The sequence below is a fragment of the Crocodylus porosus genome, unplaced genomic scaffold (genome assembly GCF_001723895.1).
Source record: "Crocodylus porosus isolate Cpor-Errol unplaced genomic scaffold, CroPor_comp1, whole genome shotgun sequence".
Classification (NCBI taxonomy): domain Eukaryota; kingdom Metazoa; phylum Chordata; order Crocodylia; family Crocodylidae; genus Crocodylus; species Crocodylus porosus.
Genome location: NW_017728906.1, coordinates 34,809,277 through 34,836,270, shown reverse-complemented (window position 1 = coordinate 34,836,270; position 26,994 = coordinate 34,809,277). Strand labels below are relative to the sequence as shown.

The following is a 26,994-nucleotide window of genomic DNA, read 5'->3' as shown; positions in this document are numbered from 1 at the left end:
AGGGAGCCACAGGGATTTTACACAGTATTTACTTACACAGCAAGGAGTTACATGGTTACATTTATCACCCCATCAGAAAAACAAAAGGATCTCATTAGTTCAAGGCCGTAAACAATTTTTCCCAAGGAGGGACCTTACCAGCAACCTGTTTATTAGCTCCAAAGAGTGCTAAGCAGACACTGCCTTGTCTGCCCTTGTTCTGTCTCCCACAGCACAGACCATATAGCCAGTATGTGGTCTACCAGCTAATGCTGAGAGGTGCCTGTGTAAGGCAGAGGGGAGGGATGAATCCCCGATGAAGAAGGGAGTGGGAGGGGGAAGAGAAGGAGGAAGCCAGGCAGATGCCTGTACCTTCTGTCTCTGCTGGAGTGGCAGCCAGAGAGCAAAAGGGAGGAGCCAGCCCTGCTGGGCTGAAGCAGAGAGCAGAGCCCTGCCCAGGGTTGCAAAGCATCTGGGATTCTGGGGGATTCTGATTTAACTTAAACCAGGAAGAGGTCTGGGACAGGCATTGCATAAACTGGTTTGAGCCAAATCAGTTAAGTCTGATACTACATTCAACCAGGTTTATCTCAAACTGGTTTCAACCATTTTCAAACTGGTTTATGTGTAATGTCTGTCCCTCTCCTCTATGAACAGGAAGTTATATAAATAACTATTTGCGGTAAAGAACTACCAGCCTTGTTACTGCCCTTCCAAGGGTTGATTCTAGGGCCTAACCTTGTATGACATACTGGAAGCACAAAAAGAATGACAGGAGGCATAAGTGACTGCACAAGGAGCTTCTAAGATGTCTCCTCTATGCTTAAGGAAAGCACAGAGGAAATGGAAAAGATGAGCAGGTCACCAAGGAATCATACCAGGAAATAGCAAGAACATGCCAAGACAAAATTGGGAAAGCAGAAATAAAGAATGAGTTGTTTCTGTTAAGGACAAGAAGAGGTTCTACCAATACTATATTTATCTGAATACAAGACAGCTCTAAATTTTAGATGATGCCCCCATTAGATTATATACTTGGCAATTTATAATGTAAGGAATGTATTAGCTTCCATGTATGGAATCTAATTATGGGAGGAGTATCTTAACTGTGTATCTTAACAGTACTGCAGGCAGTGGGGAGAGATGTGATGAGAGGGGGTAGTACTGGGACAGGAGGTGGGGGGCAGACAGTGGGGGAGTAGTAGGGGGCATGTGGTAGGGCTGGTGTGGGGGCAGTAATGGGGCAGGCAGAAGGGGGCAGGTGATAGGGTAGATGGTAGAGGACAGACAGTAGGCGGGCATATGGTAGGGCAGGCAGTGGCAGGAGCAGTGCAAAATAGGAAGTAGGGGGCAGGTGGCAAGGGGCATGCAGCTTGGAGATGGAGGGACAGGCAGTGAGAGAGGAAGGCAGCTTGCCCCCTGCTGCCTCCCCCCCCCTCTGCTGTGTGCCTCTCCTCCCCACAGCCTCAGGCTGCCCCAATTCTCCTTTCCCTGCCTCTCTTTTCCTCCCTCCATGTCACTTCTGCCCTCTGCAGCCTCAGGTCCCTGCCCACCTTCCTCTCATCTCCCCCTCCTTCCCTTCCACCCCTTTGCCTTTGCTCCTCACCGGCAGGTTCCATCCTGCTGCAGCACGGGGCACGGAGCATGGCTCCAGCCCAGCCCCATAGCAGCAATGCAGATCCAGCACTGCTGGGCTGGAGTATAGTTGGGGGGAGAGACAGACAGAGAGAGAGAGAGAGGCAATGCAGTTGGGGGTTGGGGGTTGTGGGAGAGAAGGGGAAAGTGGTTGCCGTAGCTCTGGCCCAGGTTGGGGCTGGAGTTGCAGCAGCTGCCTACTCCTTGCTGCCTCATACTCGATTGTAAGGTGAGGGGCTTTTTTCCCCATGTTAAATGGGGAAAAAAACCCCTCATTTTCTAATTGAGTAGATATGGTATGTTCACCAGGAAAGAAAGACCAAAGAAGTTGTGGGTTCACTGTTACATAGCCAAGGTGAATGGTTAATAGAAAATGCAAAGAAAGTGGAACACCCAACCACTACTTTGCCTTACTTTTCACAAAAAAATAGGCTGCAACCAGACAACTAACAGGGATTATTTAGATAAAGAAGGGGATGGGCTGAGGGATGAGCTGATGAAATAACCAGTCAGAGAGCTTTTGATGGGCCTGAATGAATCCAAGTCACCAAGGCCTGATAAACTTCATCCCAGAATACTGACAAAACTGGTAGAGGAGATCTCAGAGCCGTTGGCAATAATATTTACAAAGGCATGGGAGATGAGAGAGGTTCAAGAAAACTGGAAAAGAGCCAACATAGCACCCCCTCCCTGTTAAAAAAAAGAAAAGGAAGATCCAGGAAACTAAAGACTGGTTAGCCTCACCTCAATATCCAGGAAGTTACTGGAGCATATTGTAAGGAAGTCCATTTGCAAGCATCTGTAGAAAGAAAGGCTGATCACAAGCAGCCAGCATGGATATACAAATCATAGCTGTTTCAGAGTTTGTAGGGTTGGAAGGGATCTGAGCAGATCATCAAGTCCAACCCCCTGCCATGAGCAGGAAAGGATGCTGGGGTCAAACGACCCCGACCAGGTGATTATCTAGCCTCCTTTTGAAGACCCCCAGAGTAGAAGCCAGCACCACTTCCCTTGGAAGTTGGTTCCAGGTCTTAGCTACCCTGATTGTGAAGTAGTGCCTCCTGATGTCTAGCCTGAACCTACTTTCAGTCAACTTGTGGCTGTTATTCGTAGTTACTCCTGGTAGTGCTCGGGGGAATAGGGACTCCTCCCATTCTCCACTGGTTCCCCCTGGTAAGTTTATAGACGGCCACCAAACCCCTCTCAGCTTTCTCTTGTGGAGGCTGAACAGGTTCAGGCCCCATAGCCTCTATTCGTAGGGCCTGCCCTGCTGCCCCCAACCATGCGACTGGCCCTCCTCTGGACCCTCTCAATGCTGTCCACATCCCTCCTGAAGTGTGGCACTCAGAACTGGACACAGTACTCCAACTGCGGCCCGACCAATGTCACATAGAGGGGGAGGATCAGCTCCTTGGACCTGCTTGTGATGCATCTGTGGGTGCATGACAAGGTGCAGTTAGCCTTACTGACTGTGTCCTCACATTGGCGGCCCGTGTTCATCTTGGAATCAATAATGACTCCACGATCCTTTTCTGCCTCTGTGTTGACAAGAAGGGAGTTCCCCAGCCTGTAGGTATGGTGCTGGTTCTTTATCCTTAGGTGTAGTACCTTCCACTTGTCAGCATTGAATCCCATCCTAGTCTCATCTGCCCACCCCTGTAACCTGTCCAGATCTAGTTGTAGCCTGTCCCTCTCTTCTAGCGTGCCCATTTCTCCCTACATCCTAGTGTCATCTGTGAATTTGAAGAAGGTGCTTTTCACTCCCTCATCCAAGTCACTGATGAAGATGTTGAACAGTGCGGGCCCGAGGACCGAGCCCTGGGGGACACCATTGCCCGCATCCCTCCAGGTCAAAAATGACCTGTCCACCACCACTCTGGGTGCGGCCCTCCAGCCAATTTGCGACCCGCCTGACTGTGTAGGCATCAATGCCACAGTCGCTTGATTTTTTTATGAGAATGGGGTGAGAGACAGTGTTGAAGGCCTTCCTAAAGTCCAGAAAGACTACATCCACTGCGACTCCTGCGTTTTGGGACTTCGCCGTAGAAGGCAACCAGGTTGGTCTGACAGGACCTGCCCCTAATGAACCCATGTTGGTTGCCCCTAAGCATAATCTCCCCTGCTGGTGCCTCGCAGATGTGTTCCTGGATAATTTTCCCAAAGAGCTTCCCCAGGACCAAGGTAAGACTAACAGGTCTATAGTTTCCTGGGTCCTCCTTCTTCCCGTTTTTGAAAATGGGGACCACGTTAACCCTTTTCCACTCCACTGGCACCTGGTCAGAGCACCACGAGTGCTCGTAATCTTGTCAAAGAAACACAGCTCAAATCAAAGATGAAGTTTTTGCCCATTCAATAGGGAGGGGGTAGGGTGGGGGGAGAAGTCTTGTGTTGGATTTGAGACCCAGCCCAGAGCAGGTGGTTGCTGTTGCCCTGACCCCAACCCAAATCTGAATCCAGGGCTGGAGCTAGAACCATGGCTACCACCTGCTCTGGGCCAGGCTGGAGCTGGAGCAGTTGCTGTCTTTGCTGCCTGGCTGGGGCTCCTTGTGCAATGGGGTGGCCTCTGTGATAGGAGAGGGGGACATACATTGGGGGCAGTTCAGGGGAGACCACACATTGTGGGCTGGGAGAAGTGTGTGGGAGAAAATGCAGGGGGGGGGGGGGGGAGAGCGCTGAAGGATGAGCTTCCAATCATTAGATCCAAATTTATAATTTTCCTTGTATAGAATCTAATTATTGGCAGGGGGTCATCTTAAATTCAAGGTCATCTTGGATTTGGGTAAATGCATTTGTTACATGGATAAAGGGAATGTTGTGGATATCGTGTATTTGGATTTCAACAAACCTTTTGACAAAGTGCCATACTACCTTCCCATAAATTGGAGAAACGTGGGCTTGATAAATTTACTATAAGGTGAATAAAAACCTGGCTCAATACCCACAAGAAAAGGGTAATTATAAATGGTTCTATGTCAGAATGGCAGGAGGCTTCAAGTGGAGTCCCACAGGTGTCTGTCTTGGGCCTAGTGTTATTCAACATGTTTATTACTGATGTAGAGGCTGGAGCAGAGAACTTCTTGAGCAAATTTGCAGATGATATAAAATTGAGAGCCAACAGAATGAAGTTCAATGCTGACGCATGCAAGGAGCTGCACCTTGGGAAAAAGAGTCAAAACCACAAATACAAGATGGGTGATATGTGGCTGGATGACAGCCCTACAGAGAAAGAACTTGAAGTCTTGGTGAATCACAGCTTCAGTGTGAGTCTGTAGTGTGACATACCACACAAAAGGCAAATGAGGTTTTGGGCTGCAACAATAGAAGCATTAGGTGCAAGACACAAGAGATGATAGTGCCTCTACTTGGCACTGATTAGACCTCATCTAGACCAGTGTGGGGACAGCCTTTCTGGCTGGAGTGCCACAAATTACCTCCACAGACTCCCTAAGTGCCAGTCCAATCCCTTCCCTGGCCCAATCTGCTGTTCTACTTTTTGCTCCCAGCCATGGTATGGCAGGAAGTTCCTGCTGCCTCACCCAGACTATCTCCTGGGATGCCATGCTTCCAGAACATTATGTGGTACCCAGGGGTCTTGCTCTATGTCACACCGTCAGCCATGACTCTGGAAAAATCTTGTTTTCTGTATCCTGCCTTCCAAAAACAAGGTTTTACTTGGGGTGCATGCCGTATGCAGTAAAATATTGGTATTTGTTCTCTATCAGCAACACCATATAAAAGTGAAGCTCAGCTAAAGTCCTGCAATTACTCTGCATTTGTGATGATGAATCTTTCTCTCCTGTGAGACTTCCTTACATGCAAGCTTCTCTTGCCAGTTCTTCAGGGTTTCCAAATGAAGGGAGCTTGCCTTGGTTACCATGTAATTTTATGTTGATTTCCACATGTGTCTATATTGTTTGCATTTTGTTTGGAAATCAGTTTGCTTGCTACCTCTCAGTTTAATTGGGCAAGCTGGCTTTTTTCATTCTTACTGTTACCTTTTGTTAATGTACCAAAGGCCATAGGGTGCCAATAAATTAGACTAATAGGGCTCCCTTTTACTATTCTGTTATGCTATTGTTTATTCATGCTTCTTTGTGATCTAATTTTGAACTTCCACCTAATTGCTGAGTTGAATTTTATGCCTCCTGATCAAATAGTGAGCAGAAGGGCTCAACTCCATGTTGCATAAACCTGTTTCCCAAAGAAGCCAGCAACAAATAAAATAAATTCACATGGAAAGGCTCACATCTGTACTTAGGCAAAGCCTGTACTTAGGCAAAGTTAAAAATTTCTGGCACTCTAAGATCTGTAAACCTACTAAACAAATTGGTGTGCTTTGTCAATCTGGACTGTGTACTTTGTGTCAGACCCTGTCACTAGAACTGTCCAAGGTTACCAGTAAATGGTACTTTTAAAACATGTTAAATGTGGGGGTAGGGAGAAGACTGCCCAGGATCATATTTCAACAGTTATGCCATAACAGTTATATCTACATGGTCCTATAGCAATCCAAGTTAACTAAATCACCCTAAAGCAGGATGATAAAAACATGAGTTCATCTAGTCCAGCCCTCTGCTCAGACCAGGATCACTCCTGACTAAACCATCCCAGTCAAGTGTCTATTCAAACTGCTCTTGAAAATTTCCAGGGATGGAGATTGCATGGCTTGTCTTGGTAGCCTGTTCCAAAACTTGACCATTCTCATAGACAAAAAGTTCTTCCTAATCTCCATCCTAAATTTCTTTTGCAGCAGTTTGAAGCCATTGCTTCTAGTTCTGTCCACTACAGCCACAGAGAAATTGCTAGCTCCATTCTCATTATAATCTCCCTTCAGGTTGAAGACTGTTATCAAGTCCCACTTTGGTCTTCTCTTCTTCAGGCTAACTAACCCTAATTCTTTCAGCTTTTCTTCCTAAGCCATGCTTTCTAGGCCTACAATCATTTTTGTTGCCTACAATCATTTTTGGACTCTTTCTAATCTGTCCACATCTCTCTCAAAGTGTAGGCCCAAATACCGTACTTCAGGTGAGGCTTAATCTATGGTAAATAAAACAGAAGAATCACTTCTCTGGATTTGCAAGTGACACTCCTGTTAATGCAACCCAGTATGCTCTTAGAGATTTTCTGCAATGCCGTTGCATACTTGTTGGTTTGGTGGCCTGGGGGCCACTATAACCCCCAGGTCCTTCTTGGCTGGGCTACAGACTAGTCAATTATTTCCCAGTTTGTTTCTGTGCATGCAATTATTCCACCCCAAGTGCAGGACTTTTCCTTTGTCCTTGATGAATTTCATTTAATTATATTAAATAAAAATAAATGGTTTTATAGATTTTTATATTTTAATTATATTAACTTAAATATTTAATTATTTTATTATATCTATTTAATAATGTTAAAATCATTTTAAATAAAGTAGTTTATTTATTTCTATGTAGTACTCCTGCTCTCTGTAAGCCCATCATGGCACTGGATGAAATAAACATTAGAACTTAAGACGTGCCATACTGCATCAGACTAATAGTCCATCTAGTCCAGTATCCTGTCTCCCACAGTGGCAGGAGTGAATGCTTTAGGGGGAGAGCATCGAAAGAGGTATATCTAGAGTGCACTATCCCTTCTTCATTACCCTCCATGGCATTCACCACCACTGGTTTAGAGACGCTAGAAAAAACATCTCCAACCATTCTGTTTAATAATTATTAATAGATTGATCATCCATGAATTTGTCTAGTCCCTTTTTGAACCTGCCTATTTGAACACTTTTTGAACATCTACCACCTCCTGTGACAATGAATTCTACAAGTTAACCACCTACCACATAACAAAGTACTTTATTTTGTTAGTTTTAAATCTGTCTAATAATTTCAGTGGGTGCTCCCTACTTCTGGAAGTCTGGGACTTGATGAACACAAACTCCCTGTTCACTTGGTCCATGCCCTTCATGATTTTATAGACTTCTATCATATATCCCCCCTCAACCTTCTCCTTTCCAAACTGACCGGTCCTGGCCTTTTCAGTCTCTTCTGGTATGGCAACTGCTCCATAGCCCTGATCAGTTTGGTTGCCCTTCCCTGGACCATTTCTAATTCTACTGCATCCTTTTGAGATGCAGGGACCAGATGTGCACACAGTATTCAAGATGTGGATTTGTATAATGGCATGATGATGCTATCTGTTTTGTTTTCTATTCCCTTCTTAATGATGCCCAATATTTTATTGGCTTTTTGGTTGCCACTGAACACTTAGCTGATATTTTTAGACCGCTTTGAATAATGACTCCAAGGTCTCTTTCTGAGGTTGTAAAAGCTAGTTTAGAACCCAGAAAGAGGCTGTCATCTACAACAGCTCATGACTCTTCGAGTTAGTTTCTAAGGTGCCACTCTGCCCTTCTTAATACCTGGAGAGATTTAGGTGCCTAAGAATGCATAAAAGCTGGGATACATAAAAGCTAGCAGGCTGAGAGGCTAATGACCTATGGTAGTTATTCTGACAGTGTCAAGACCTGAGTGGTTGTGTGCATGCCTAGTGCCATAAATGGAGGCACTTAGGGAGCTTTATAGATGGAAACTTGAGAATCAAGAAAGTTGGCAGCAACAGCTCCCTGTAGTCTGGAGAATGGCAATTCTGAAGTGTTCCAACTGGGGAGAGCTATAGGGCTAGTAGGTAGGTTCAGCTGTTCATAATGATACTTTTTAAAATGTTTCCAAGCCTTTTACACTAGGAATTGTTTCAATTGTTTACTTCTGTCCACACCCACAGGCCATAGAATTTCACCCAGTAATTAAGCCAAATAATTTGTGGTTGAACTAGAACATGTATCTGTTTTTTTTGGAAAGAATTCCAACCTTGGTATAGAGACATTATTTCAGTGATTAACTTCACTCACTCAAAATTGTGCACTATTTCCTTTGCCTAGCTTCAACCTTGAGACATTAGATATTGTTATGAAATTTGCCCTTGACTGGTGCAGAAAAACTTTCAATAAATCTTCTTGCTTATTATAAACCATCAAGTCATTTTTCCTTGATAAGCAAGATGGAATTCCTTACATTTATCATTATAAAACATGTTTTCTATAGACCTCAGATCAGGCCTGATGCTCTCTTGTGAACCTCTTCCAATTTTGCAATTTCCTTTTTAAAGTGTACATGTGAAAATGGGCACTTTTTATTGATGGTCTAAACAATGCCATGATATAACCTTCCTATTCTGATTAAACACCCCCTTTTCTCTATACATTCAAAGACTGCATATTTTCACTGGCTGCTTGTGTTCAATTGCTTGTCCACCATGACTCCAAGATCCTTTTCAGTGTTTTTGAGGGTATAGATGAAAACCTTGTCTACCTGAGATGCATTCTTTGTTCCTGTTTATTATAACATAAGCTGCTTGACTGCACCTATCTTACCAAGCAATCCAGTTTACTCCATACAGATGGCCTACCTATTCTCTTTCCTATTTACCATTTCTCCAATCTTTTTTCATCTGTAAACCTTTTCAGTAATGAGTTTATATTTTCATCTAGATCTTGAAAGAAGAATATAGAATAGTATCTGGTTGAGAAATAATCCTTTACATAGACCAGATGACCAACAACATATTCTACTTTATGGATGGCAACAAACAATTAATGCTATGATAATTCTATTGCTTCAGGAAGGTTAATCTCTATTGGATGCTGCTGATGGCATTAAACTTGTTAGTCTATAGCTTATTTGTAGTAAAAAAGCCTTACATACTTTACTGGTGTGGATCCAGATCTGGACATGTAGAGCAAAATGAGGAAGAGAAACATCAAGAATGTAGCAAGTCCAACCCAAAAGGCTATGACAATTGAATCTGTTAAATGAAACGCAACATGCTGTATCACTGATCATGAATCAAAAAGTGAAAAATAAAGCAAACACATTGTATGATCTCAAAGTAAGTTATACCATTTCATTAATTAGAAGGTCACAATTATAGTCATAAGAAAGAGTCTATTGTAGATGGAGAACAGAGGCCGAAATTAGTTATGTCTTATACAAAATTTCATAGCAGGCCAGTTCATAGTATAGTTAGGAATAAAACAAAGGAATCTAATCCCGGATCTATGCTCTAACCACTAGGAAGGTGAGTACTAAGTATATTTCTGGGGAAGCAGTAAGTTGCATTTAGGAAGATTTTGAGAATTTTAGCTATTTGCATATTGCAGAATTCAGTTCCACACAGTCACAAGACAAAAACAGCCAATTTAAAAGGAAACCATTCTCATGCTGTTTAGCTTTATGGACTGAGCTAAATTCTACTCTCTGCTAAGTGAGGACTACACCTGTTAAACTCCAAGGGAACTCTGAATCCATTTAAAGGATGGAATTTGCCATGAAAAACTTTTGTCACTAGGCACATAAATATTGGCCTTCCAGACTCTCAGGATGGAGAAGACAGCTTGTTGAAAACTGATGTTGGCTGTGATTCTAGTGGCATGTTAGTCTAATGGAAGAGACTGTGAAGTAGCTCTGACAGCTGTAGCAGTTGTTCTCCATCTGTGCTTTAATATTTAGTTGTAGTAGTTTTATAGTGTCATAACAAGGACTGGATGGTCTCTTTTAGCCAAAGTGTTCTAGTAATGGTCTCAGCAATGTTTCCCACTAGGGTCAACGCTGTGGGTGCATCTATACATGCAATTACAACACATGAATAAACTGCAGAGCTTATTGCTTATTGCTTTGGAGTTTATAGCTCCCGGGTGCACCATTTGAATGTGCACCTGAAAGCAATTAACTCCGGCACAATAAGCTCTGCAGTTTATTCATGTGTAGCATGTGGAGCCTGGGCATAGCATCCCTGGCTGGCAGGGGGTACCAAGAGGTTAGCCTGCTAGCCTGTGGCTACTCTCCCTGGCTCAGCGTGTTGCAAAGGGACTGGCTATGGCATGAGGGAGCTTCAGCAGGGGCTAGCCAGTAGGTAGCCCCCACACTGAAGCACCCTCATGCCCTAGCCAGCCTTTCCAGCATCTACACATGAGCTACTGTGGAGTTTTTTTACTCTGTAGCAGGATAGTACTTGTATTCTAGTATTCACAAGTACTATCCTGCTGCAGAGTAAATTTGTTTACTCCAGCCTAATAGGAGCACATGTGTAGATGCTGAGACGTTTACTGCGGAGCTAATTATTCTACTACTGCACAATAAATGTCTCATGTAGACATGCCTTAATACTGTTGGGTTCCAAGAGCAGATCACTGGCTGTCCTATACACACTTTTGCTTCTGGTGAGGAAAAAGCAGGGGTCACTGGTTCACAAGACAAATATTGACTAAGATAAAGTAAATCTTTACCTAACAGGACAAAAAACATTGGTGTTCTTTGAATTAAACTGAATATGTAAGATCTTATGCTTGCATTCATAACATTCAGAATGTGTTGCTGTTAGAGCTACTGATTTGTTAAGGAGACTATTTTATTAACTTTACCAACAATTTAACGTTAGAGCTCACCTATAAAGAGTCTCCTTAAGAAGAGGACTCTGTAAAATAATTGTGAGAAGGTCCCAAGATATTAGAGTAAAAGCAATAGTCACTCTAAATTTAAAGAGGAGCCTATAAACTGGGGGTTAAAGACTCCCTGAAGATCTGTTCAAAAACATGAGAGAGACTGGCTCTACCATCCAGCCCCCCTGAACACTAAACGTGAGGAGGCAACCCTCTACAGCATCTCTGAAGTCCACAAAGATGTGAGACAGAAGCCAGATAGTGCCCCAGAAATATTAGAGAAATGGAAAATGGGAGTTGGAGTACCAGGCTCTTAGAATACCCCAAATCTGTAAAGTAGGAGCTAGGGAGTTCTTGTGAGAGAGAGTGTATTTGCACACCATGCAAAGGCCTGAAATGCTGAAAATCTCTGTAAACAGAGCCTGGCCACTTAGATTCATACAAACCAAAACAGTTTTGTTTCTCAGTAATAATCTTGTTCATGGAATTCACTTTAGCTAACTTAGATAAAGCTATTTACATTAGCAATTCAGGAGGATAGCAGAACTGCTACAGACTTTGGAGTGGGGGGAGGGAAAGCTGATCTCTTCAAGAAGAAACAGAAATTCCCAGAATGTTTTTTGTTTCTCACAACTGGGATTTTTCCCTTGTTTGCAATAAAGGTTTTCAACCGTTTCATTATAAGGCACTTTTGTATTACTATATTTTACACGTTACCATTAATGTTGGCTTTTACAATCAAACAGATGAAAGAAAGGGTAACCTAGGTTGTTTGGTTTTTTTAAAAATTGCTTTAGTGAAAAATGAGTACAACCAATTAATACTATTAGTAAAAGGAAAAAAAATTCTTGCCCTCATATTTGGATTCAGGTTCATCCATAATAAAAGTATATTATTCCCATGGTGTTTCAGGGGCAGACAATTTAAAAAGAGGAGGAAAACATAAAGATTTAGACAAGAGTTTTATATTTAAATAAAAATCAGGTACCATATGAAATATGTAGCTCTAATTCCATTTCAGGGATACTGCCCACTGTCTGATTTGACGATCCACTTAAGTACTTGCTAAATCTGTCACTAGAACTCCTCAATAATTTGATCAGTTATGTTGATTCAGACTACATTTAAAACTCAATATTTGGGGAAAACAAAGATTATTTATCCCTAGGTTACGTTAATATACTTGGATTTGGTGAATGACACTTTTAGTTTACCATCAGCTGAAAATCAATATCTAAAAGGTACAGGGATCTATTTCGACTGCTGTGCAGTATTTTAAATACAGGATTCATACTTCAACTTGCTCTTAAGTTTTCATAGCACTATAATAGCTGTTATAATGCATTATGAGATGATAGAGATCAAGATGATGAACTAAAAAGGGGAATGCCAGATAAAAGAAATAAGGAAATAAGTAGCAAATGTGTATTCAATTTTTGGCTCTTCCTAGCTGATCAAAACACTGCTTCTTTTTCAGTAATATATAAAAATGCACAAAAACTTCAGTGCCAACCTTGTATTTCAAGAAGGAAAGATAACTGGCAAATATGTAAGCATATTAACCTATTGTTATTCTACTATACAAAATAGCCAGGAATATGGCAAACCATTTATCTGCATTTCAGACCAATTTCCAGTTAATAAAGAGTTCAATAAGCTGTCTTTCCAATTAGGAGTTAATACCAAAGTATTTCTAGAATATACATTCTTTATACTAAATAAAATAATATTGTATTATTAGCATCAACTGGTATTAAAAGTCAATCAGCATATACTGCCCAATATATGTATTCCAGTACAGTCTATATTGCAAAGATAAAACACATGTAAAAGAAACTAGTCACCCTATTCTGTTTTCTAACGGTTCACATAGTAGATTAGCTGCTACATGTAGTACTTACATTTATGAACCTTCAGCATCCTTCCATCTACTGGAAATGGATCAAAATAGTCCCAATAATATTCATAAGACCAGTAATACTCAGATGAGTTTGTTTTGTTAGCCATTTCAGTAGTATATTTCAATCAGCTCTGCTCTGATTTGATACTACTTTGTTTCATTGTACTTTGGAGTTCTCAAAAAGACACTGAGTACCTCATGCCTATGTAAATCACTCTGGAAGACCTCACATCCTGCAGCTCAAGGACTGCTCAAATACTAAAAAAACTTAGCAGAAATTAATATCAGGCTGTGACAGATATTTAATACTGAACTTATACATAGAGGGGGTTAGCCATGTTAGTCTGAAGTCAAGCAAAAGCAGTGGCATACTAAAGGTAGTGGGGCAGGGGGAAGCCATGCCTCTGTGTGCTGGCCTGGTGGGGACGGGGTACTTGGTCCCCTGGCGGCACTTCCGGTTTTGCCACTGTTGATTCCTGGCTTGGCAATTGGCTGCTGGGCCCTGCTCCCACTTAGTGTTCAGGTGCTGGGGGACCCTTCTTCCCCACTTGGTGATTGGCCATGGATTGGGGGGATGCAAATAGAAGCATTGCCCCCGGGGGCTGGAGACCCATGGTACACCACTGGGCAGAAGGCAGGGAAGGGTGGCACCTGAGGGTGCTTGTACACGAGCTGGGAGGCTGTTTCAATACGCTGTAAGTACAGCACATCGGACAGACTTGATATCAAGTCTGCTGAAGAATGCTAATTAGTGTGCTCTAGCCAGCCTCCACATCTCGTATCAATGTCCTCACACTACAAAATGATGGTGGGGACACTTTAACTAAAACTTGTTCAACAAGCTTTAGATAAAGCACCCCTGCCACCATTTTGAAGCATGGGGATGCTGAAATATGAGATGCTCTGGGTTCTTTAATTAGAGCAACTCTCAGAGCCCTCTCCCTCATCTCTGGAGCATGTGTGAAAATGTCCTGAGAGACTAACTAGTTCAGAGCAGCATGAATGTTTGTGGGCAACAACCTACTTTGTCAGACACCTACCTTCTACCAAATTTATACGTGTCATCTACTGTTTAGGTAGCGAAATATGTACTACTTCCCACACTGTTTTATATTGATACAGATGCAAGGTAGACAGTAAAAGAATGAACAAAACCCAAGCTAAATTATAATTCTTCTCAAAGAGTACCTAGCAACAATGAAAGAGATATTCGTGACCCACCAAATATAAAATATACTAAAAACAATACTGAATATCTCATACACAGACCCCTAAAGGACCCCATGAAACACTTTATAAACATAAGGAAGTATTGAAGCAACTATACATTATGTATGAAATATTAAAAATTGTGTTTTAACACCCCTTTGGTTCTGCCAAAAACAACATAAAAATAGAGCCCCGCCCCATCAGCCTGGAAGCAGAATAGATTCGATGTTGCCAAAAGTAACCTTTGAAGTGCCTACACAAACATAAACATACATGCTCAATCTAATTTATTAGCACACAAATGACTAACATTAACAGAGAAACAGACCCTCTATTAGTTTTTAATTCTATCCCTTAGGATAGCACCATGGCTTTTCAAATCAGAGATGGCAATTTATTCAGATGCAGGTTCTGGAAAACTTCATTCTCAAAGGAGACAGTCTGGTAATAGATTTAGTTACTATAAAACATCTATCTAAACAATGTCACATTTTTTTCCTCTGGAGCAAAGGAAATACAGTGGAAGTAGGATCTCTGCTAGCATTTCCAAAACAAACAAACTGTAAAGTAGCGCTAAGGGGCAACGCATAGCGGGTACACGTGGGTGCTCGTGCACCCCCTGAGTGGAAGTGCACCCCCTGCCAGCCTGCCACCAGCCCACGATCACCCCTGGTTGCAGGTAGTCACTGACCTCTGGTCAGCGCTTGTCACCCCTCCCCTGGCTGCCGATAGTGCCGGTGGCATCTGCGGGAGCTCCCCACTCACCGCTGCTGGGCTCCTGCAGCTGCCAGTGCAGCTGTGTCCCCCCCGTCATGGGAGCACTTATTTTTAACATGGGCTGGAAATCAGAAATAGAGCAGTTGGCATCAGGTTAGTTAAAATTAACTCTAGTCAAGATAAAAATATGCATCTACCTCTCTATCTTAGATCCTTCTGTGATCCACTTTGCAGCAAAGTATCTGAGCACCTTGCAGTCTCAGACACATATTTTCAGAACACTCCCTGCAAAGCAGAGAAGTAGTGTTTGCATTTGGTTGTTCAAAAACTGAGAAGCAGAGACTTCCACACAGACCCTACACTGTAATTGGATGCCTGAAGTCCACTGATTTCAGTGGGAGTTGGGTACAACCCTTTGAGGATCTAGGCCTCAGTGACTGGTCCAGGGTCACCAAAGAAATCTGTGGCAAAACAGAAATGGAACCCCACAGATCAGGATAGTTTTTGGTCCATTCTTCCATCCAGTATTTTGGGGGTTTACAATCATACCGTTCTCTCCTTAAGAGAACATAGTGTTGTCCCCTTGGCTTTGTGAAATGTCTGTATACACCAGGGAGACTAATTAATTGTAAAGAAGCTGTGGTAAGACTGACTCTGAACAAATGGGTACGGCATATACAAAGCAGGAAACAGAAACCAGGGAGGGAATTAACTGTTCTCCCTTTGGCCTTCTGCTAGCCAGGCATCCTCTGGTGTTGGGAGGATGGCTGGTTAGCAGAATGGCAGCACCATGCTGAAGCATGGCCTTCAAGAGTGACTGCCACAAATCATGAGAGTTGGCAATGCTGAAAAGCGAGCGAAGTCTTTGGGTGGAGGTAATATCTTTTATTAGACCAAATAAATAAATAAAACCCAATGTTACTGGCGTAAGGCCCAGGTGGGCTAGCACCCAATCCCGACTCCTCGGGCATGCGCAGGCCAACCATCCCCCAGCAGGGACACGCGAAGCTCTAACGACCTGACCAGCGACGCCGCTGGTCACGTAACGGGCAGAGAAAGGGCGGGGCGTACTCCCCCCTCCGCTCCCGGAAGGGGATGCGGGGCTGTGCCGTGGAGTTTAAGGCTGTGGGTACGTCACTTCCGCTGCCGGCGCTCGCTGATTGGCTGGGGGGCGCCGGCGGCCGTTGGGTGGGCGGTTGGCCATGGCGGGCGGGCCGTTTGTACTGCCGGGCCTGGCGGTGGACTCGCAGCTGTCCGTGCTAGGGCTGGACAGCAGTCGCGGGCCCGAGACGGCGGCGGCGGGGCGGAACGGCGGTGCGGAGGAGGAGGAAGGGGGGGAATTGCCTATGGTGTTTCTCTGCGCTGGCTGCAAGCGGCCCGTGGGCGACACGCTGAGCTGGGTGGCCAATGACGAGGAGGGGTCCTGTGTCATGCTGCGCAGTGAGTCTTGCCCCGCATCCTCCCGTCCCCCTCATCTCCGCCCGACCGTTGGGGACGGTTGGTGATGGTTGGCTCTCCCTTGCAGATGTCACCGCCAACGTGCTGGTGGATGCGGAGCAGAAACTGTCTAGCCGGCCTGGCGAGTACGGCTGGTGAGTGAGTGACCGCCGTGGGGGCCGGCTCGGGGGATGACTGTTGTAGGGAGAGGAGCCAGTTGCACTTTTGACACCCCTTAGCTGTGCAGTCTCTTTGTATAAGGTGCCCACAGTGGGGGTGGACGCGGAAAGGCCAGAAGTGGGTATTTGACTAATCATGGTCATCCTAAAAATTCCTGTTGATGTCTCGTCTGTTAATTTAGTGATAAGTATTTTGCTTGTAGCATGATTGAAACGCTGCTTTGCTCTGGGTGCTCAGTGATACTCGGGACCATCTACAGATGCACCCCCAAACACCTGGACTACAAGAGAGATTTATTCTGTTTCAGCATTGACGCTATTGAAAGGTAAGACCGTGGTTCAGGGTCTGGCAAAGTCTGGTCTGCAAGCCGGGTTCAGGTGTGGACTCCAGCTCCCAGCTGCCCTCACCTGCATGGCTTGAGCTGGTCTCCATGGTGACCCCAGCCGCACCTGCATGGGAAAGCTCAGGCTAGGGTTGCCATGCAGACTGGCCTGAGCCATGTTGGCAGCATGTGTGACAAGAGTTCCTGGCATCTTGTCACGCATGGGATGGAGACAGTTTGCTCCGGGGCTAGGGCAGAGTCATGATCTGTAGCCTGCACACTCCGAGCAGGGGATTGTGGCTCTGTCCCGGCTCCAGACCAGGCTGTCACTGCTGCTAAGAACCGGGCCAGAACCACAATCCCTTGCCTGCACGCCTTTGCCTGGAGTGTGCCATGAGGGCAGGGGCTGCTGGGAAATGGAGTCTGGCTGCCGGCTCGATCTGTCATTTTGCCCACCCCTGCCACAGTTCCTCTTGTCAGATAAGCATGCAGGTGTTTTTGCCTTCTAATGAGATTGCTTCACTGTCAGAAATGGAGGATGTTTGTCTATGCAGGAGTTTACAACACTTGTGAAAGGGTAGGGATGGTTACTGGTTGCTTCTCTGCACTCCTTTAGTTTAAGAAATGTGTTTTTCTGTTTTTGCTGCCTATGTTGGAATGCTCGGCATATGGAAAAGTTTTTCATTTGATGCGGGGTGAGTCCTGATAGTTTCATAACTTAGGTGTTCATTCATGAAATAGTTCAAATACATCTAGTGTCATTTCATATGGAAGACGGTGTCTTGGCTGCAGTCTTACCAGGAAGTCTGTGTATGTAGAGACCAAGAACCAAAGTATCAAATTAGACCTAAGTGAAGACAAGCCTTTAGGTATGTGGTTCTCAACCTAGGTGCCATGTGATCCTTTTAAAGGTGCTGTGGGGCACTGCAACGTTAGTAAAGTTAAGTGCACAAACACCTACACATTTCACAGAGTAAACCCAGAGATTTCAAATAGGAATCCAGTGACAAAAACCTTTTGACCTGGTGTGATCTTTCTGAGAGTGTTGCAAGAGAAGAATTGCTCTTTCAAGTCATTTTCCTGTAGTTAAAAACTGACTCATTCATTTTTTAAATAGGGTACCACTTGATTCAGGTTATGAAGGGATGTTTTGAGTCTTAAAAATGTTGAGAACTACTGCTTTGGAGGAAATGCATCTTAACTGTCAATCTAAGGACAAAGTTAGCATATTGAAAACTGGGTGAAGAAATATACCTGTAGTGATGTATTAGCTTCCTTGGGCTTAAATCTGGAAGGTCAGGGTTGATACACCTACAGCGTTAACAGAAAGCCAGGCTTTTAAACAGAAAGTTTTAAAATATTTTTCAGTAATTAAATCTTGGATCAATTATGACAGTATCAATTATGTTAGCTCTTTGAATAATGTTGCTCTTTGTTCTGTTTCTCATTAACTTAGGGATTGGTTGGATAGGTGACACTTCTGATTCAGAAGTTTGAATATCGTCATCCACTTTTTTTGTTTTTACATGTTTTTACTCCCCCTGCGCTATGTTATCCCTGTAGTTCATTCTCTTTCTTCATGTTAATTTGTATCAGTGACAATAAGGAATTTTTGTATGCTTGTTGTATAATAGGTCTACAAAACTACATTTTCTTCTTGGCTTACAGATTGACAAACTAGCACCATCCTCTATTTCAGCTAATTGCATTGACTGGTGTTATAAAAAATGCTGGGTATGTGTGGTTATTTCTCATTTTGACTGAATAGTAGATAATTAAATCTTTTATATCAGTTACATCCTAGGATCATCAGAAAAGCAAGCTGTAACTGAGGAGGAGCCTTTAACTCTTCAAAGTCGAGGTAGCTTGGAAGAGGCACTAGACCGGGTAAGATTTAGTTTTTAAGCTAGTAAAAGTTCATTACAACTGTGAAAACTTCCATACAGTGTTTCTACATAACTGCTTCCAATTTCAGCCAGTTTCAGAAAGTTAGATGTCCAGAAAACTTTCCTCCCAAGAACAGTTCTGGCAAAAAACAAAAGTTGCTAATTAAATGTATCTCTGGATTTCTGGCCACCTTTCTTTATAACAAGGAAGAGCACTTGTCTCCAGAGGTTTTGGTCCCTAAGTTTTCCTGCCTTAAGAATTCACTTTCATATGTAAACCAACTTTAAAATCTTCTGATATACAGAATTACAAAATAGAAACTATAGAAATGGGGTTTTTTGGTAAATGAGACTTCTGAGTTCATGTAAAAGAGTAGTTTTAGATTGAGTATGGGCTGAGGCAGGCAGCTGGTGCAGCCCCACCTCTGGGCCCAGAGTAAAACTGGAGCTTAGTAGCCACCTGCTCTGGGACAGGGTAGCTCATGCAGCAGGGGAGGGGGTACAGGAGAGACCTGTGAGAAAGGAGAGGGCTGTGGGGGAGACCTGCAACATACAGCTTTGGGGGAGTGTTAGGGAGACCACAAGCCTTCCAAGGCTGTCATTGGCAAGCCCAGAACCAGGGTACCCACAGAAGGTAAGTGGTAGAGCGGGGCATCGGGTTGCGGAGGATGGTGGCAGGGAGGCAAGAGGGGAGGCAGGTGGGGCAGGGCTTGTGGGGGATGGGAGTGGCTGGGGAGCAAGCAGGGAGGAGTGACCAGTGAAGGGCAGGAATTGGAGGGGCAGGCATCGGGGTGGGCCAGTGGCTGGGAGCAGGGCAAGATGGGAGGTTTGGCCACAGCCTCGTGCCCCCTGCTGCAGTCCCAGTGCTGCTTTCCCTGCCACAGTAGTAGCGGGGGTGAATTTAAGACACCCCCCCATATAATTAGATTGTGTGTATATAGAAAATTATAGGAAAATATAATTTTCCATGTATAGAATCTAACTATTGGGGCATCATCATAAATTCAAAGCTGTCTTGGATTCAGGTAAATACAGTAATTTTTTGGTGTTGAATGAAAAAAGAAATATCTTTCTTTTGGATTTAAACAGCTTTGGAAATTGTAAAGTTCATGATTATCTACCAGTAATCCAAGTGCTGTGCCTGATTTTCTGTCCCCTGTTATAATTTTCAGACTGATCTACTTCTGGGTCCATAACAGTCTCTCTCTTCTCAACACAGCATCTTCCTCTTTACATTTCTCTCAAATTTGAAAGGAATGGATTTCTTATGGTGGTATCTTTTATTGGACCAACTATGTAGTTAAGATAGAGTTAGACATGGTCATCTGAGGAAACGTATTGCTTTCAAAACCTTTTCCAACTTTATCCCATCTACATAGTTGGTCCAATAAAATATATCACCCTAAGAAATGCTTCATTTGCATAATTTCTGGACCATCATGGCTACAATGTCACTCTTGCACTATAAAATTTGAAAAAGTTTTCTCAAGAAAAATACCCAGTCCTGATTGGATGCATAGGTGCTCCCTACAGGTAATATTTTATGACTAGTGGTTCCCTTAACAAGTATCTGTTAGCTGCCTTTATCCATATATTTTTCCTTTAGTTTATCAAAGCAAAACATGCATCTTTTCATTTCAACTCCTTTTTTATTCAGTTTACCCAGAATTATGTGTTGCGGGGTGGGGGGGAATGGAACAACTTGATTTCTATATAATTACTATGAATTACTTGTAGTACGTAACTGTCAGTGAATTAGAATTGCAGTATTAATTCGTCTTTTGTATAACAACATTTTCTCAATTTTTTTATCAGGCAGAAACTTTATTAAAAGTACTGGAAACAAGACTGGCTGTAGTTGAATCGGGTTTTGCAGCCCTTCATAACAGTGGCGGAAAACCTTCCTGAAAGTAAATATACCGGGAATGGCAAAACTTGGCCCTCCATAAAACTCCAGAATCTGGAGTATAATATAGTCCTTCCAGGAAAATGAGTGAAAACTGCATCATTTTTGTTAATGGAACAGAACACCCTTCTTAGGATGAATGCTGGTAACTGAAAGGAAGTTATTCAAGAATTCAATTTCTCTTTCTAGGTAGACTTTTTTTATAAGATTCTTCTTTTTTGTAAAGTTTTTTGTTAACATATTAAGTGATCTGAATTTTTTTTTTTTTTTATATAGATTACTTGCTCTGAATAAACTGTAATATTGCTAGATACAACTCAGATTTCTTGGAGCAGAATATTCCTTTCTACTGACATACTTGCCACATTGGATTTAATGTTGTTTTGGCAGGGAAACTGAAAAACTCCTATGTAAGATTTGCCTAGATAACTTCTCCTGAGGTAGATTTGCACTGTTTGGATTTCGTGGGGCTTCTGTCAGCATCTGAGACTGGGATAGTTATCTGGGATAATCTGCTGAATTGGCATCGTGACATTTCCCTAAAACTAAGTAATAAACCAACCCTGAGCCCTGGAGGAATGAAAGTTGAATTAATCTTTATGTTATAGTTTTCCTTTGACTGGCATTGAGTTAGAAGACTTAATTGGGGCAGATTCTGCATTGAAGCCTTAGGGTGACTCAATTTTTATAATACTTTGTTATGTTTTGAAAAGAATGAAGTATCTTGTTTTCAGCTAAATGTAGAAAACAAACATGCAATGGAGCTAAGTGGAGTTTAAACATAGGTCTTCAACTTTATTAGATGTGAAAAAACATAATACTTGAATTGAAATAGTATTAATTCATTGCACTGTTAGTAGTGTAATTATTTGAGCTTAATATCTTTGTAAATACTGTCGTATACTTGTAAAATTGTTTGGGAAACCAGGAGAATTGAGCAATCAATGTGAATATTCAGATTTTCAATAAAATAGGGGGGAAAAAAAGGAGATGTGAGTAGTTTAATTGGGAGGAGGGGGACTGTAACACTCCCTCGCTTGGATTCGGTTCTGCCACACCTTCAGAGGTATCACTCAGCCCCAAACCTGTCTCTGCTGCTTACCACTGGGAACAAGATAAGATGTGTCAGCAACCAGATCCTTGGCCTGGGGCCTTATCAAGGTTTTGCCACCTCTGAGCATAGATCTCCCAGTTTAAGGAATCATTCCTTTTGTCTAGCATGTGCTTAGAGATTATGGAAGAGGTCAGATGCCCTGAAATTACAATTATCATCAACAATAAGTAAGTTATAAAATATTTGATATAAAAGCAAGAGCAATCATAAGAAATCAGTAACCATATGATTGAGATACAGACAGAAGTATAAGTAGTAGTAGTAGGCATCTGTCTGTCTTGTGAGACAATAGAATTACATTGAGCGAGACGCCAACTTGCTAAACGTAATCCTCACTTGAAAGATAAACGGACAAAAGGAAATATCACAACAATAACTTGACTTAACTCCTCCATCCCAGCCCTGAGCTCTAAAAATGTAGCTTCCATTTCTGACCAAGCCAGAGTCTTCTGCCAGGCTACCAGCTTGGGTTGCCCAGCTAAGCCACTGGGGCACTAAGTATTCTAGGCCTGGGACTCTTTAGACGACATTTGCTTCTCAAGGTCTGACCTTAAGTATTGTTTCTTATCCAGCCATTTGCATACTTTTTTTCATTTAATACTTATGGCCTTTATATGGTGCATATAACTTCCTGTCTGGTGATGTACATCTGTTTGTTTCACCTGGTATCTTTCCTGAGCCAATTATGATGAGCATACTTGTATCCTTTCAGACATAAAGATTATTAATCCACTATTTTAGAGATACCGTCTTCTTCTCCCCACTGTAAGAAATATCAGGCATGTCTACATGAGATACTAAATGTGCAGTAGATTAATTCTGCTGCACATAAATGCAGTAGCACAGCTTTTGCTGGGACATGCTAATGCACAGCAGAATTAAACCACAGCACATTAACATCACTTTAAAAGAAGACGTACCTCGGCGCTACTGCGCAGTAGCACCAGTTACTACTGCACATTTAGTTAGCACCTGTTATTACAGGTACTAAATTTAATGCGTAGTAACTACAGCACATTTAATGCAGGTGTAGACATGCCTACTATTCCTTAAATAGTCTGTTTCCGGGTATCATTCTTGCTATGGACTTCTTTAAACTTGTAAGTTGGTGATTGTATGGAATTGCCTGGCTCATGGTCTTGGCCTATTTGACTGGCTATTAAACATACATGTGTTAATTTGCTAATTCTTAGCGGTTAGTTCATTCCACCATTTAGGCTTTCATCCTCTTCCAGCTGTGAACTTCACTGTTGGAAAAGTACCGCCTAAAATCATTATTATATTATTTAACCCTAGCTCTCCTATAAAATATAAAAAACATTCACATAAAATAGCACAATTTATACAAGAATGATGAGGCTTAAACCCAGCTTAATGCTGCCTATCAGTAGAGACCACACATGCCATATCAGAAAAATTAATTCAAGAATATACCTCAACATTGTGTGTTTGTGACATGGATGACAAATATTTTGGAAAGTGCTACTCATGTTCCTGCACTAATTCCTCTGAAAGAATTTTATTTTAGAATTTGGAAGAGCTCAAGAATTCACAAGGCATTAAGGTTTTTAAAACCTCACTAAAAATGCATTCTTCTCCTCTTTGTCCCCAGCTCTTTAAATACTCTACCTGAGTAATCAGTTAGAATGGGCTGATAGCAGGTATGGTCAACTTCCATCCTGCAGAGCTGTGTCATCTGACCCACAGGGCTCCCCATAGCTTTGGAAATTTGGTGGCAGGGGAGCAGTGGCAATGTTAGTATTGTTCCCCTGCCACTGAATTTTCAAACCCTCTGGCCAGATGAAATGGCCTTGTTTTCTGGATCAGGTTGGCAGGTAGGGCTAGAGAAGTGGGCTTCATCTACTGCACATGGGTCTGGATTGGCCAGCCTAGTCTGGCGTGTACAGACCTTGAGGAAGCGGACTATCCAGCATGTGCAGGCCCAATCTAGGGTGCAGGGTCAGGGACCATGCATCCGATTGTGTCTATCTGTCAATTCCATGTGGATCAGGCCTATGGACTAATCCGGTCACTTGTGGCCTGCAGCTCAAAAAAGTCAGATAACACTGGCTTATGATGACTGATGGGTCTGTTGTGACTTAAGCTGAACTGTCAATGTTTCTTCAGTTAATTAAGCTGCTTCTTGCAGTGCTTGTCATAATTATCCCATTGCTTATGCATGTACTCTACACTAAAGTCCAGACTGATTAGTCCCAATTTAAAAAAACAAAAATCAAAGGCCTGGGGTAGCCATTGAGGGGTACCTACACTTTAGAGTGTCCTCTTACCCTAGGACGTGAAAGGTAGGAGACCCCTTATTCTCTTCAATAAAGCTGGTATCTGGAAGAAGCACAGATTCTAAAGGGGACAGTTAGACGTCTATGCTTTAGAATCCTCTTGATTTACCCTAGGAAAAGGTGAAGGTCCAAGGTGTGTTTCTCTGACATTCTACTGAGGCACTTAACTATGTATCAGTATAACAAAGAGCACCTGGTATGGGAGCTTCCATTATCAGTGTCTTCCACTTACCTGTCTGTGCTATTGACATAAATGTCAAAGGGGTTTTTAATCAGAAAAGAGGAGATGATCTTTGAGAGTGAACTAATAGTTGTCCCTTGATACTGGCTGTAACCTTGGCCTGTCATATGCATGTTCATGGCTACTTCAAGTCCTATAAGAAAATACTTCTGGCTTCAATCCATGGGAATCCCTGAAGAGGGAAAAATTTAAAATTAAACATTTTCTGTTGAAGTAGCTTTTTATTAATAAGATCGTTCTTATATGCTCTAGAGCAGGGGTGTCAAACATACAATCTGTGAGCTGGATTTGGCCCATGGGATTCCTGGAAGGGCCAGGATTCTGGCAGCAGGATAAGCGGTAGTTGCAGAAACCCCTGGAGCTCCTAGTCACTTGCCTTGCCACTGAAATCCTGGGCCCTCAATAGCGGCTTGTTTTGATGGCAGCTGGGTGAGTGACAGTGGTGTTTACCCCACTCACTTGCCCTGTTGCTCAAGGTGGGTCCAGATCCAGACCATGAGGAGCCTTGAAGCCCAGATCTGGTCTGTGGATCCAAATGAGTTTGACATTTCTGCTCTGGAGGACAACTGAATGACACTGAGATGTATAGTCATTACAATGCTGCATGAAAAAATTAAGGATTTGACCACTTCAGAGACAGCTGCACTCTACCCAGGATAGAATACCCAAACCCTTCAGGAAATGCTAGAGATTTGGAAGTCCTCTTTTATGACATCTCACCCACCTAATCTCTATCAAGGCAGCATATTGGACTCCTGGATTGGGTGCACTGTAACACTGTTCTGTCTTCCCCACTTGCAATATGTTTGTTTTCATGTGGAGTGCGGTTGCTCTATCCTGCTGCCTCCTGGCAATAAAGAGACTGTTTTATTTGATTCCATATCCTCTCCGCCCTTACACACCCACTTCTTTTGCAGTGACCTACTGTATTTACTTACATAAAACACACCTCATTTTCCCCAAAAATAAGCCCTCCAAAACTGGGGCATGTGTCTTAAGCAGGAAAGATGATTTGTCTTCTCTGGAATAGAAGCAGAGAAGAACACAAGCAGGGAGACGCTGTATTCTAATGGCTGCCACTTCTGTCTGGCCTTAGCAAGCAGAAGAGGAAACAACTTATAAAAAGCTATTCACAGCAAAGAAGGAAGAGTTATTGCCCTTGCAAAGGTCTGAGATCTAGACTTGTTGCTGTCATGCCACACCAGGAACTTCATGCTGCCTCCCCCAGACAGTGTCCTGGGATGCCACACTTCTAGGACACTGTATTTCCAGGACAACTTCATCTCATACATTTGGCTACAACTCTGGAAAAAAGAGATTCTACATTTTGCCTTCCCAAACCAAGGTGTGTGTCTTATTTGTGGGCATGTGGTATGCATATGAGAAAATATCTCATGAGACCATGCCATGTCAATTTGTGCAGTCACTTCAAAGTCTGAATAGTGACAGAATGTCTCATGAACATAAGGCAGAAGGGGTTGTGTCCTACTCTAGATGTAAATAATTTCATAACTTAGGAGTGTTTTTATGAATCTTTATTGATTTAGTGTACGCACACACAGAAACTCCGTAGGATTTTGGCCCCTGCCCCAGTCACACAGGGACTGGGCCAGGCTGGGCTTCATGGAAGTTTGGCTCCTGCCTTGACTGGGACTTGGGCGGAGCGAGCAGCTGGCAGCACCAAGCTCCCAGCTGCTATCAGCCCTGCCCCTCCAACCACCCCTTCCAGCACAGTCTTACTGGCATGGCCCCTAGCTTCTGCAGTGGCTGATGCATGTGTGTGCACAGTGCCCCTGGCCCCAGATTTCCTTACCTCCTTTCCAGATTTCTTTTTTAGTCTCATTTATGTCAATTTCAATGTTTACCAACATAAATATTTTTCTGTTGGCCTGTGAATGACAGGTGAAACTGATATTTATCCATAAAAATGTAATCCTGCTATGCCTAACTATACTGCACATGCATGTAGATTCAAAGTTTAAAAAGGGAAGTTAGCATGAATCTGTACTCGGATTGAACTTGGGATGTATTCTGGCATCTTTTGCTTGCATCAAGAGGAGTTGTAAGTCTGAACAGATCTAGCCATCCATCTATACATTCACCCTTGGCTAAGATTTTGCCTTAGACATCCAGGATGCAGAGCCGCCTTCACGTATACAAATGAATGTGCTTAGTCATATACAAAGGTAGCTGAAGTTTTTATAGTAACCCATATCATCAAAATTTAAGACTGGAAGTAACTACAGTTTTTATTATTGAACTGGTAAAAGACTACATACCTCCACGTGCATGTCTTTTCTCCACCATTGTCAACAATTCCGGTGACAGATGCATCCACTCTGGAATGGGGAACTACTTGGACAACCTTGAGATAAAGTCAGTTGCCTGTTTTAAGCATGTTGTTTACACAACAATGTTTTGGAGCTGAGTAGTTTGACAAATGTACATAGGATGCCTTTCCATTCTGAAAGGTTTAAGTGCAAATCATGCTGAATAACACACAGCAATGTTCAACATAACCAAGGGAATGCAAGATTCACCTCTCTGTTAAGTAGCTGTGTGTATATATAGGACCAGTGTCCACCATTGGCGTGCTCTGCTTTCAGCTTCAGTTTCAGCTTTGTGGAAGCTATTGGTGGATCATGTCAATGCAGAGCTTTCAAGTGATCAGGAGTGGCCAAAAAGGAGGCTATTATTTG

At 42.9% G+C, this 26,994-nt stretch overlaps 2 protein-coding genes and 1 long non-coding RNA gene across 3 annotated transcripts in view; 2 read left to right on the top strand and 1 right to left on the bottom strand.

The window, feature by feature from the left end:
• MRAP (melanocortin 2 receptor accessory protein) overlaps positions 1–13,269 on the bottom strand; it is an 18,353-nt gene extending 5,084 nt beyond the window's left edge. Inside the window, exons 1-2 of the mRNA XM_019528824.1 lie at positions 12,988–13,269; positions 9,354–9,453 (exon numbers count right to left, since the gene is read on the bottom strand). Coding sequence (XP_019384369.1) covers positions 9,354–9,453; positions 12,988–13,093 — 206 coding nt within the window. The 5' untranslated portion in view covers positions 13,094–13,269. The remainder of the gene's footprint in view (positions 1–9,353; positions 9,454–12,987) is intronic.
• Positions 6,298–26,682, top strand: LOC109305766. The gene is made up of 3 exons (XR_002099706.1): positions 6,298–6,466; positions 21,827–21,834; positions 26,673–26,682. It is a non-coding gene; the product is annotated as an uncharacterized LOC109305766 (long non-coding RNA).
• On the top strand, positions 16,059–21,632 carry MIS18A (MIS18 kinetochore protein A). The gene is made up of 5 exons (XM_019528823.1): positions 16,059–16,352; positions 16,438–16,504; positions 16,732–16,854; positions 18,645–18,738; positions 20,553–21,632. The coding sequence occupies exons 1-5, from the start codon at positions 16,115–16,117 to the stop codon at positions 20,643–20,645; spliced, it is 615 nt and encodes a 204-aa protein (XP_019384368.1). The 5' UTR covers positions 16,059–16,114; the 3' UTR covers positions 20,646–21,632.
• Positions 26,683–26,994: the final 312 nt, after the last annotated feature.